This window comes from Bufo gargarizans, chromosome 5 (assembly GCF_014858855.1).
Source record: "Bufo gargarizans isolate SCDJY-AF-19 chromosome 5, ASM1485885v1, whole genome shotgun sequence".
Lineage (NCBI taxonomy): Eukaryota > Metazoa > Chordata > Amphibia > Anura > Bufonidae > Bufo > Bufo gargarizans.
In genome coordinates, this window is record NC_058084.1 from 333,600,077 (window position 1) to 333,613,126 (window position 13,050).

The following is a 13,050-nucleotide window of genomic DNA, read 5'->3' on the forward strand; positions in this document are numbered from 1 at the left end:
CAGGGAGGTGGGGTAGATAAGTTGTGATCATCACTTATTATGAATGGTGGATTGTGTGTTATCAGTATATGTGTAAGTGTTAGTTAATCTTGCTGTTAAAATCATTTCTGTGATGATAATGAGATGATTACTGAAAAGTGGTCTCTACAGAACAGTTAATGTTGGCCTAGTAGTGGCCAGTGTGAAAATAGCAGGATTTCAGGATTTTTAAAATATAGTTAATGACGTAGGGAATAAATAAAAAAATCACGAAAGATTATTAAATAAGCTTATTTGCTTAACATAAAAACTTGATTTAACCCCTTAAGTACCAGACCCATTTTTGGTTTAGCATTTTTTTGTTTTTTTTCCTCCCCACGTTAGCCATAACTGTTAAAATTTTCCAATCATATAGCCATATGAGGACATATTTTTGGTGGGACAAGATGCATTTTTAATTTTTTAATTCTTTGTGGCGTAAAATTGAAAAGAAAAAACACAATTTCGCCAAGGTTTTGGGGGGTTTGACATCACGGTGTTCACTGTGTGTTAACATTGACACGATGTCCTTATTCTGCAGCTCAATAAGAATAAAGCAATGCCAAATTTGAATATTTTAATATACTGTAAAAAAAAAATAACTTTGAAAAAATCCAAATCTTCTTTTCATCACCATTTTCTGACAGCCATAACTTTTTTTTATATTTCTGTCTACAGACCTGTATGAGGGCTTGATTTTTTGCGGGACGAACTGTAATTTTTATTGGTACTATTTTTGTGGTATGACTTTTTATTATTACCTTTTTTTGGGGTGGAAAGGTGACTGAAAATGCTGAATTACGTATCAAATTTTTTTGTGCCGTTTCGGTGTTCACTGCACAGGAATTTTTCACAAATATTTTAATAGTTCAGACATGGCGATACCTGATATGTTTATTATTTTTTTGTTAATATATTTTTGAATGTAAAATTTGGAAAGGGGGTGATTTAAATTTTGAATATTTTTTTCACTTTTGTTTCAGAACTGTCTTAGGGGACTAGAACCTGGGATCTTTTGATTCCTTGCCCTATTCACCCTAATTGAGATCTGTTAGATTCAGTGCTCTGGTTCTCCCTGACGTTGCACCACTGAGGCTAGTGATTGGACAGAAGGGGTAATGTAGTAAACAAATCCTGTCACCGACAACTGGAACGATGACACTGGGTCTAATAAGTACGCAATGCTGCTTTTATTATGTTATGACATTTCCCACTACTGTCTGCTTTTTATATTGAACTGGGACAACCCCTTTAAAGTGGACCCGTAACCTCACCTGACATGACTGTTTTAGCAACTCTTTGCATACCCCTTGTATAACAATTCTGTAGCATCTATTGTTATGACTTATACATTGTGTCATTCCTTTATTCCTCAAGGACATTTGCAATGATAGAACATCTGGGTGTTACCAGTTGGGGGGTGTCCCTGCACAATATTACACTATTCAATCAGTGCTGCCAGTGTCAGACTGAGCAGAGACACCCCCCCCCCCCAACACCCCCACACCCAGCCAGACTTTCATCGCATACTGCTGGCAATTCACAATATTTTTACAAATATTGTGTTCTACACTGTATACAGTATAGTGTTTTTTATGTGAGAATTAGACGGTAATATTTAAAGTGCTTGTGCAGCCAGTACCTATTATTGAATTATCCTCTTCAAGATTACACTGCTCATCGTATCAGAAGTTTCAGTGGCGCAGTATAATTACAAGTGCTTGTTTCAGTCACTTGAATGGGAAGAGCACTTATAATTATACTGCACCACCACTGCAAATGAGGCTGTGCACCATGTAGTCTTGAAGAGGAAGTAGCCCTTGTACGAGCAATGCCTTCTTTTCAAACAGCTGATTGGTAAGGGTGCTGGGAGTTGGACTCCCACCGATCAGATATTATTGACCTATCCTGAGGCTGCACAATCCCTTTAAGGTAAAGCATTACAATTTAGACACTACAAGACACCCCCCTCCCCCCGATTTATTGCTTACACTCACCTGGGCCCGATGTTCTCCAACAGCAAACTGTACCACAGCGATGCCAGGACTATGGCTATTCTCAATCCGCTCAACTGTGCTGGAGTCTATTTTCAAGTCGTTGCTAATATCAGCGCTCTGTATGAAATCTTCAGTTTTCAAATCCTCGACCTTCTTTAGTTCACCATTGGCTAGCTGAATGATTGACCCTTTTGCAAAATAAGGGGGCAGTGTAGGTGCAGCTGCCATAGGAGAAGCAACAGACTGTACAACAGGGAGGTGGAAATGAGCCGGAACCAAAGTGGTCTGGTAGGCTGCTTGAGTAGCTAGTGATTCAGCACTGTAGTTATCGCTTTTAGGAATGGGCGTAGTGACAAATGTATGAGGCACTGCTGCAAATTGGGGAGATGAAGTGACAATAGCAGGTGCTACCCCTACCGCAGATGAATCAATGTCCGGATTGCCAACTGGTATGAGTAAAGGCTGAGTGCCCGGAATCACCAAGTGCTGTGGCAAATTTCCAGGATAGCCAATGGTTTGCTGCTGACTGCTGAGATAGCCAATAACTGGCTGTTGTGTACCCGCATAAAAGGCTGCAGCAGGCAGCCCAACAGAAAGTTGCTCTGCTGCACTGTGAGTTGTCTGGATGACTGTGTGAGGAGATAAAGTGGCCAATGTTTTTACGCCTTCTGCGCATAAAGTCTGTTGTGGGGATAAAGCATAGGACCGGTGGGCTGGTTTTCCTAAGTGTAAGCTTCCCTTGTTATGAGCTATTGAGGGTGAGGTTTCTCTCTTAATGGTTTGTAGAACATCAATGTCTGTGGCAGCTGTGTTGCTGTTGGGCACTACCATGACAGAGGTCCGAACACCTGAGGGATCCCGAGCACTGAATTCGGTACTAGGGTGCACCACTACGTGCCGTGTCTCATAATGTTGGGAAGCTGGTTTATTATTGCCTGCTTTCAATAGCTGTGCATCTGTGGAGGAAGGAACTACAAATCTCCTAACTTTCTCTATTTCACCATTTAATAATTCCTTGGCTTGTGACCTGAAACTTTCTTCTTTTTTTGTAGGGTCCCTAGCAATATAATGAGCTCCTGAATCTGAGTACTGCACAACCACCTGGGAGGAAGCGCCCAGCGTAAGTGTATGTGGAATCACTGGGTGGGTATGTAAATGCACTGGGATACTTGGTGGTGATAGAGTTCTGACTCCACCCTGTGATGAGCTGGAAATATGGACATAATGACTTGACTGGGTAGGTGGTGATCCTGCTGCAACCAATCCAGGAGTCCGATCTAGATGTGATTCCATTTTATGCCCCTGCTGGCTTAAGCTGCTTACATTTGCCAGCATAGTGGAATATGCTTCCATCTGGCTGCGTTGTGATGGAGTGGTGACTCCTGTTACTGTTGAGGGCACAGCACTTGACGCGGAATTTGATGTAGGTGAAATTAGCTGCGAATTGATGAATCCTGTGTATTGTGGTCCACTATACGGCGGTCCAATAAACTGGAACGTTTGGGGCACATTAGTATATTGCACAGGAGATGCAGATGCCCCTGATTGAGACTGCGCAGTTTGATAAATAGCAGGAACTGCTGATGCTGTTGGTACCGACCTTGGAGCACTGGGTGAATAGTCTATACCACTTGAATGCGTTTTATGTAAACCTATCCCCTGCTGTAAACCAGCTTCTACAGAAGTTCCTGCAGGCCCAGGATGACGTCCACCATGGCTGCTTACTGTGGTGGAGAGCCATGATAAACTATCTGTCCGGTGGTTTTCACTTGTCGATCCTACTGTCTTCTCTTCAGACGTTCGACTGGTGGCGGGAATTTCACGTTTCTTTGGTGGCAGGCTTTCATTGCTCCGTTCTTGATTAGATTTCATGTTTTGCTTTCTGCCACCCCCGCCAACCACCACTGCCTGCTCACTGTCTGACTGATGCTGATTTCAGTCTGGTGAAAGGAAAATCACATTTAATTCCTGAAGGAAACCCAACAACTTCATGGGGAATCATCTCCCTGGGAGCACAATGTTCCAACGACTGGTGTGGAATCTAGAAAAAATACAACACATTAAAATCATTTACATGTTCTTGTTAAAAATCAAGCAGAAAATGGAAGGGACTGAAATATATCTGGTTTTATATTGTTTTAGGGATATTGTAAAAATCATACAACTGTTTAGAAAAACATCAAAATAGTTTCCCAATAAAATGGGTTCCCCTTAATGTGGACATACGAAATGTAGAATATTAATATACTGCAAAATGAAAGGCAGGATTCTTTAATAAAGGTTAGCAAAAGATATGAGCCTTAGCAGTTTTTTTTATATAAGGTCTGTCTTATATAACATAGAAGAGCTTGCAAAAAAGAGCACGTCAAGTACAAGATGACTCAGAGGCCCAGAGGTTGGTTTATTAAAGAAAATCAAAGAAACCTGCACATTATAATTTTTCAGTTTACTTACAGGAGTTGTCCCTTTTTGCCATTTCCACAACAAGATGGTAGTAAGTGCCAGCCCTAGGTAGCTGAAATGATAGCTGTTTGTGTATCTCCTTTTCATTACCAGCCCACTCAGCTGTTTCTGTTAGCCTGGCCACCTAGGTTCAGCGCTTAGTCCCATCTCGCAGAGGAAATGGTGAGATCGGAAAACCCCTTAAAGGTAAAAGCTACTATGAACTGATATAATATTTATCCATGAACAAAAATGGTAAAAACCACATTTTTAAATAGATCACCAATAAAAAGAATAGTACATATGCTGTAACATCACTTGTGGTATGATTTTTCTAGGTTTTTGCTGCTGTTGTTAGTGTCATAAAAATTCAGTGTTTTCCTGATTAAAGTGTCCATCACACACCATTTTTTCCAGCATTTGAAAACACATAAAATAATCATACTTTTCAAGTGGGTTTTTATTCTATAAAATTTAGTAAAATAGTGTTTTTAGAAGCCTATGGAAAGAAAAGCAGCAGAAAAAATTGGCATAAGTTCAGCATCCTGCTTTTGAAGAAAAAGAAAAACACTACCGAACCCAAGAGTCATAAAAACTAAAACATCAAAAGCATATTAGCTAATTCTATGTAATATTTAGACAGTGAAAACTGATACCAGGCTGGTAAAATGTATCACAGTGGTTCATGTTATATGGGATATTTGGTGTACCTTGAAGTCAGACACTAGTGATCCTCTAGAGAGGCGTAAAAATAGACTAAACACATAATAATTGTGGCATGTACGCAAAATTCTCATCTTAAACTGAGCTAGAATTCTGTGTATTTTGGTAAATCTCCCCCATGTATGTACATTTTACAATATTTTGCTATAGACTGTAAAGTAACATTTGGCTGCCACATTTTTTATCAAAAAGCACAGTGATAAAATGCCGCCAAATACACATTCTACAAGTTGCAGCCTTCTGTAAACTGAGACTTAACACATTAAATATGTAATTTCAGGAAACTTTAAATTGACACTTAATGTAACAAAAGCCATTGAAAGTCTTCAGCAACTGATTATGTAAGATGCTGTGATTGTCAGTCTGTTTAGCCTATACTACATCTGTATGTATGAATGCAATTTAGAGATGAGCAAATACATTCTAAACTAACAGGATTTAACATGAATTTTATTAAAAATATGAGTTGCATCCAAATCAGAATTTTTTAGAGAGATAGAGAGAGAGAGAGAAATTGTTAAAAAAAATATTCTAGGAGCACTTTCAATTTGGGTAGAATTGATTCAGTCCAATATTTAATTGGTCGACCGATTTGGCTTAATCAAACCTGATTTGAATTTTGAATGATTTATTAATCTCTAATGGCTACAGTCTCTAAGTGCTACAGCATTTTACAAGGACTTAAAGGGGTTTAGTCACTCCAGCAAATAGCATTTATCATGTAGAGAAAGTTAATACAAGCCACTTACTAATGTATTATGATTGTCCATATTACTTCCTTTGCTGGCTAGATTCATTTTCCATCACAATATACACTGCTTGCTTCCATGGTTATGACCACCTCGCAATCCAGCAGTGGTGGACGTGCTTGCACACTATAGAAAAAGCACCAGCCTATGTGAGCTCCCACGGTCCCAGCCAACAGAGAGACCAGGACTTTTTCTAAAGTGTGCAAGCCACTGCTGATGGATTGCAAAAGTACCTGTAACCATATATTTTATGAGACGCATAAAAATACTTTCATAATTTGGTTGGGTATGAACGTGAAATAAAATTACTATATTAGTCCATTCTTGTTTAAATGAACCATGTCTATTTCTACATTTAAATCTTACTCTGAAATACAGTGACACCACTACAGCCTAAAATATCATGATTTAGAGTATGACTTTGCATAAACCAATAGTACAAGTGAATATAAGAAACTTTGTAGTATATCTTATGAGAGAAAAAAGCCTCTTCTTAATTTGGTTCTTTTCTTGTCTTCATTCATTCTCAATTCAGTGCTAAAATCCATCTTGAGAAACGAGACAGACTATCAGCTCACCGAGGGATCAGGTTATATGTTGCCCCTAGAAGATTATGGAGAGAGGAGGAGGACTAAACTGCAAGAAGGAGACAGAGGCAGAGACACACAGAGATACTACTGTTGCTGGCTCTATAAAGTTTTCTATCTCACAGCAGAGCTGGGTTTCCATGTACACTGCTGAGTACTGCTGTTTAATGTCATCCAAGTTGCTGCTGAGAGAGTCCTACAGAGAGATATGAGAACAGGAACTTGTGTATGAGTATTGTGTATGGGAGACATCATAACAGCTAGACTATATACCATTTAGCGCAGAGAAAACTGACAATTAGGGATAAATGTAGAATGCAAGACATACATTGCCCGGACATGGTGTACACACATTGCAGCTTATTGACAAGTCGCCTAAAACGACAGGTATCCTTTAAATATAAGAAGAGAAAAAAAAAAGAAAAAGATAACACCATGTAGTTCAAAGTGCTGACTTTTATTAGGATTGTGTAGGCGGGTGTTGGAACAAGTGTGAAAACAACTGTGAGGGGAAGACTGTGCTGAAGAAAGGATAACTGGTAAAGAATTTGTGATAATTTTTCTCTCTCTTTGACTCGGGAACATCTGCCTCACAGCTCAGCAGATTAGAAAGTTACATTACTGTAACTAGCTCTGTCAGCTGTGATAGGCATTGAGATGTTCATGAGGAGGAATGCAGTTAGGGCTCTTTCACACGAGCGGATCCCGTGCATGGAATACGCTGCGTGAAAGAGAGCCAAGCCCCGTTCCGGACAGCACAGACAAGGAGCATTAACATGACTGATAATGCTCCGGGCCTCTCTGTGACCTTTTTACTACAAAATCACGGTAAGATAAAGTTGTCACTGTGATTTTGTAGTAAAAAGATCACAGAGAGGCCCGGAGCATTATCAATTATGTTAATGCTCCTTGTCTCTGTCTTGCACGCAGGGTATTCCACTCACGGGATCTGTTCGTGTGAAAGAGCCCTTAGGCCCCTTTCACACGGGCGAGTATTCCGTGCGGATGCGATGCGTGAGTTGAACGCATTGCACCCGCACTGAATCCGGACCCATGGAAACTGGACGGATCCCATTACAGTCAATGGATTCTGGTGGCAAACCGTAGTATCCAGCTATGCCGGATCCGGTGAACTCTGGCAGGCTGTTCCTCTGCTAGGACAGCCGACTGGATACCTTTACAGCACATGTGTTATACGTCTCCTTATGATCTAACCCTGGTTTAAGCCAACAGAAATGCTATAAAAAGGTGCACCAAAGCTGGCCTTTGTAAATACAGCCTTAGGCCTCATGCACACTACCGTGTGCCGGCTGTGCTACAGACTGCAAATTGCTGACTACAATGTAAGGGCACCGACAGTGTGCCTGCCGTCTGCGGACACGGACCCATTCATTTAATGGAGTCCTCGATCCGCATCTGACAGTCCGCACTGCAAAAAAGTAGTGCTTGCAGGATTGAGAGAGGAAGAGAACAGCAGAAAGTTCCTAATTAAAAGATGCTGCAGCATTGTTGATTTATAGGAAATACAAGATACTTATTACTGTTATCAATTGTTATATTCAATATAATTCAAAATAAATATTATACTTTGGGGTTGTCCCATAGCTGTGAATGGAGGGGATGTGACATATGCACAATGTGCTCTCTATTCACAGTTGGGCCTTGTTCTTGATATAGGAGCTGGTCCGACTTATTGGACATTTATTGCATATCCTATCAATATGCCATAGATTTCCAGATGGGACAACTCTTTAATACAGTATAATATTTAATACTGAGTAGATTGCTTAACTATTTAAGTACTGTGAAAGCTTGTATTGAGTTATGAGGCTACAAGCGTCTGATGATGTTCTCCACCCACCACTAGGAGCGCCGGTGATATGTATCAAAATGTTGCTTTGCTGATAATGAATCTAGGGATATTTATATTGATGTTATTTTATCCACTTGTCAAGTAAAATAGAAATATTTCCAAGCATTCAACGCTGTTACCATATTTTGTATCCATCCTCACAGGACTAAAGTTTCCAGTATCGAGTCTTGTAATATTTCTGGACAAGCAGTTTAATGAACTCATCTGTCGCCCATGATAGACTTTTTATAATGATTCGAAATAGACTCACTAAGCAGTGGAACAGACGTGGGCTGGTCCTGCAGCTCTGCAAAATTACACAGAGTGCTATTTACTATGATAAAAGTCATCTCAGTCTATTGAATGAGAATCCTCTTATGAGCCGCAAATGACTTATGATCCTACTACAGGCTATGATAGAAATATGAATAATACAAAAGTCTTCCTAATTGAGAAGAGGAGAGTAACGCTTAGGTATACTGGATTTTAAGTTGGCTGTAAAGTGTATAGTTATGTGTTCATACCCTAAAGCATTTCTACATACTTGCCCAGGCTGGAATTCACATTTTTAAAAGACAGGAATACATGCATCAAATAATTGCTCAAATAACAGCTCATTAAAGGGTTTGTCCAGGTTCAAAGCTGAACCCTGACATATCCCCATTTTTACCCAGTTATCCCCCCTAATATGAGCTTCAGAGCATTTCATGCTCTGATGATCTAGGCATTTTTAGGTGATCTAGTGATGTACCGGGCTCTCCGTAGAGACTGCTATGGGGAGGCTTCTGCCCAGCAGTGAGCCCAGTGATGTCACCAGCATTAATGGGTGGGCTTTAGTGCCGCCAAATCCTGTAAAACAGCTAGGGCAGCGCTACAGTCCGCCCATCAGAGCCAATGACATCACAGAGAGCCTCCATCTAGCAGTGTATAAACATAAACAAAGAAGCCCTTGCCCTCCGCTATACAACGCAGGGCAAGGGATTGCCCGATGTTCATATCACTGGGCCTGTTTGGGTGAAAATGTGGGTATGTCCGGGTTCAGTTCTGAACCCGGACAACCCCTTTAAAATTATGTTATTTAAAGAATATGAACCATTAGACATAGGAATAAAAAAATAAGAGCACGTCTTCAACAGTCATTATTCTGTAAATTACAATATAAACTATAAAATGATGTATAAAGGGAATTTATAAAGGGATGGCAAATGCTATCAGTCTCTATTCTTTAAAGGGACACTGACAGGCCCTATAAACATATTTAGTTATTCCTATGCAGTCATAGATCTATTAAAGTGTATTCCAATGATATAAGAGTACCCCCTGTCCGCATTGTAAGCCATGTAAAAACAACTTTATATTCATCTGTCAATCACATTTCTTTATGCCCAAGGGCCGTTTTTTCACATTTCTTTATGCCCAAGGGGCGTTTTTTCTCATACCTTTGTGCCCAGCGCGCTTCAACTGTCGATTCCTAGCGCCCTGTCACCCAAAAAAAGAATTTCTTGGCTGGCGCAGGCGCATTAACCATCTGAATTTCTGATGACATCAGCGCTCTGAAGCGCTAGATATGAGTGCCTTGGAGGAGAGATCGGGTGCAGGCGCATTCAATTACAGGCTTGGGAGGGTGCCGGCGCATGCACAGATGGTCCGATTGAGGTCGATGCCCATAAGTATCTATCGGGCATGCGCGGGAACTGACAGGATCGGGGAATGTAAGAGCCACCCAGCGCAGTGAATAATAATGTGCTGGGCGGCGGTAGGAAACGACAGTTGAGGCGCGGCTGGGCAGAAAGGTATGAGAAAAAACGCCCCTTGGGCATAAAGAAATGTGATTGACAGATGATTATAAAGTTGTTTTTTACATGGTTTACAATGCGGACAGGGGGTACTCTTATATCATTGGAATACACTTTAATAGATCTATGACTGCATAGGAATAACTAAATATGTTTATAGGGCCTGTCAGTGTCCCTTTAAGCTGCCTTATTACTTTACTTCTACTATTTTTTTATTATATATACAGTGTAATTACAATTAATTTAATACTCATTTACTTTATTATATAAAATATTCATTATTTTTTTTACTTGTTATGCCTTTATGCACAGAACACAGACATTAACGTACAGTTAAATTATTCAAATTTTGGGTGCCTGCCTCTAATAGGGGAATTTAGAAGCCTTCCATAAGCTGTGAGGCTCCCTCTAGTGGTAGTAGCAGTCTACCAGTCTATTTAAACTATGTCTATGAAGTGCATTCTAAGCTCTACAATAAAAAATGAAGTTCCAGCAGCGATACAGTAAATTATAAAAATAATTATCACAGAACGTTGGACCTAAAGATGTCTTATAGGGCATCTGTCAGTAGATTTGTCCCTATGACACTGTCTGACCCGTTACATGTGCGCTGAAGACATCTGTGTTGATCCCATGTTTTTATGTGTCCGCATTGCTGAGAAAAATGATGTTTTAATCTATGCAAATGAGCCTATATACACTGTAGTGAACTGTACAGTCAACCCCCCCAATGCAAAGTACATACATAATTCAGGGATTCTAGATTTGGTATCTGTTCTGCAGAATAAAATAAGTGATTATTTCTGAACAGTAATTCAGCGTTCATCATAAATGTATGGCACTTACATTCTAAATATGCAATCGAAAAAATAGTACTGGTTGACCCATTTTGTTCATGCTGTTGGAATAAATACAGAACAGCTATACCTAAGTAATCTATTACTTTGCTATTGGATGCTGATATTGTACTTTGAGCTAATTCAGTTGATAGAGGACAATGTGTAGGCGGAAGGGGTGTTAGCTTTTAATAAACCAAAACATCTGGGGTTTTTCAGAGTACAATGAGATTAAATTGATGTATGTAAATCTGTGGTTTAAGGTGGCCCAGGTCCAAAATGCGCAGTTGGTTCTTCAGCCTCTTATTAAGCAACTGTGAGATGAATACATCTCTTCCAATGAGTACTAGCATAGGAATGACCAGCAGCTCCCCCGTAGGTCAGAGGCTGCATGCTTTATGATTCTGATAATAATACAGACACTGGCATAATAAAATCACATTCATCTCACTGGCAATAGTCTCAGAAAGGGTCATACCAGGGTATTGTGTAGCAGTCAGTTATGCGGACAGACATTATGGGAAATAGATCATGTCTTTAATTACTACTCAGCATGGAAAGCAATTAGTCTGATATAACTACTCAAGGATGTTTTTTTTTGTTATGCTACTAAAATTTCACCTCTAATTTGTAACATTCTCATTAGTAGAAGGTGATAGATTATTCTATGGAAAGCAAGAATTGCATTGTGTCTAAAGGGGTTATTCTGCACATTTAAAGAGGACCTTTCATGGTTTTATATTAATTGAGATAAATACCTTTACTTGCGGGGTACTGCCATCCTGCCTGATTTTTTTAAGTAGTGCTCCTACACCCGGTGTGCCCCACTGTATTTTTCGCGCTCAGTGAGCTAATTGAGCATCAGTACAGGGAGGAGGAGGCGTCTCTTTCCTCCCTGGCTGTGCCGCCATCCAATCACAGCAAAGAGAGTCACAGCCAGGGAGAAGGTGAGCTTTTTTTTCTACCTGGCTGTGACGCTCTCCGCTATGTTTGGATCGCGGCACGCCCATTGAGAAACCCTGGTGTCTTCTCCTCCCTGTACCGATGCTCAGTATTAGCATGCTGAGCGCGAAGTTCCTCTTTAATGTTTATTTTATGCTAATCATAATAATTAATTATATATACAGTATATTATAAATATATACAGGGAGTGCAGAATTATTAGGCAAATGAGTATTTTGACCACATCATCCTCTTTATGCATGTTGTCTTACTCCAAGCTGTATAGGCTCGAAAGCCTACTACCAATTAAGCATATTAGGTGATGTGCATCTCTGTAATGAGAAGGGGTGTGGTCTAATGACATCAACACCCTATATCAGGTGTGCATAATTATTAGGCAACTTCCTTTCCTTTGGCAAAATGGGTCAAAAGAAGGACTTGACAGGCTCAGAAAAGTCAAAAATAGTGAGATATCTTGCAGAGGGATGCAGCACTCTTAAAATTGCAAAGCTTCTGAAGCGTGATCATCGAACAATCAAGCGTTTCATTCAAAATAGTCAACAGGGTCGCAAGAAGCGTGTGGAAAAACCAAGGCGCAAAATAACTGCCCATGAACTGAGAAAAGTCAAGCGTGCAGCTGCCAAGATGCCACTTGCCACCAGTTTGGCCATATTTCAGAGCTGCAACATCACTGGAGTGCCCAAAAGCACAAGGTGTGCAATACTCAGAGACATGGCCAAGGTAAGAAAGGCTGAAAGACGACCACCACTGAACAAGACACACAAGCTGAAACGTCAAGACTGGGCCAAGAAATATCTCAAGACTGATTTTTCTAAGGTTTTATGGACTGATGAAATGAGAGTGAGTCTTGATGGGCCAGATGGATAGGCCCGTGGCTGGATTGGTAAAGGGCAGAGAGCTCCAGTCCGACTCAGACGCCAGCAAGGTGGAGGTGGAGTACTGGTTTGGGCTGGTATCATCAAAGATGAGCTTGTGGGGCCTTTTCGGGTTGAGGATGGAGTCAAGCTCAACTCCCAGTCCTACTGCCAGTTTCTGGAAGACACCTTCTTCAAGCAGTGGTACAGGAAGAAGTCTGCATCCTTCAAGA

At 40.4% G+C, this 13,050-nt stretch overlaps 1 protein-coding gene across 3 annotated transcripts in view; it reads right to left on the bottom strand.

Moving 5' to 3' along the window:
- ATXN1 (ataxin 1) overlaps positions 1 to 13,050 on the bottom strand; it is a 305,384-nt gene that overhangs the window by 18,419 nt on the left and 273,915 nt on the right. For all 3 annotated transcript variants that reach the window (XM_044295737.1, XM_044295735.1, XM_044295736.1), the window contains exon 6: positions 2,016 to 4,056. In XM_044295737.1, the coding sequence (XP_044151672.1) occupies positions 2,016 to 3,887 (1,872 nt within the window). In that variant the 5' untranslated portion in view covers positions 3,888 to 4,056. The remainder of the gene's footprint in view (positions 1 to 2,015; positions 4,057 to 13,050) is intronic.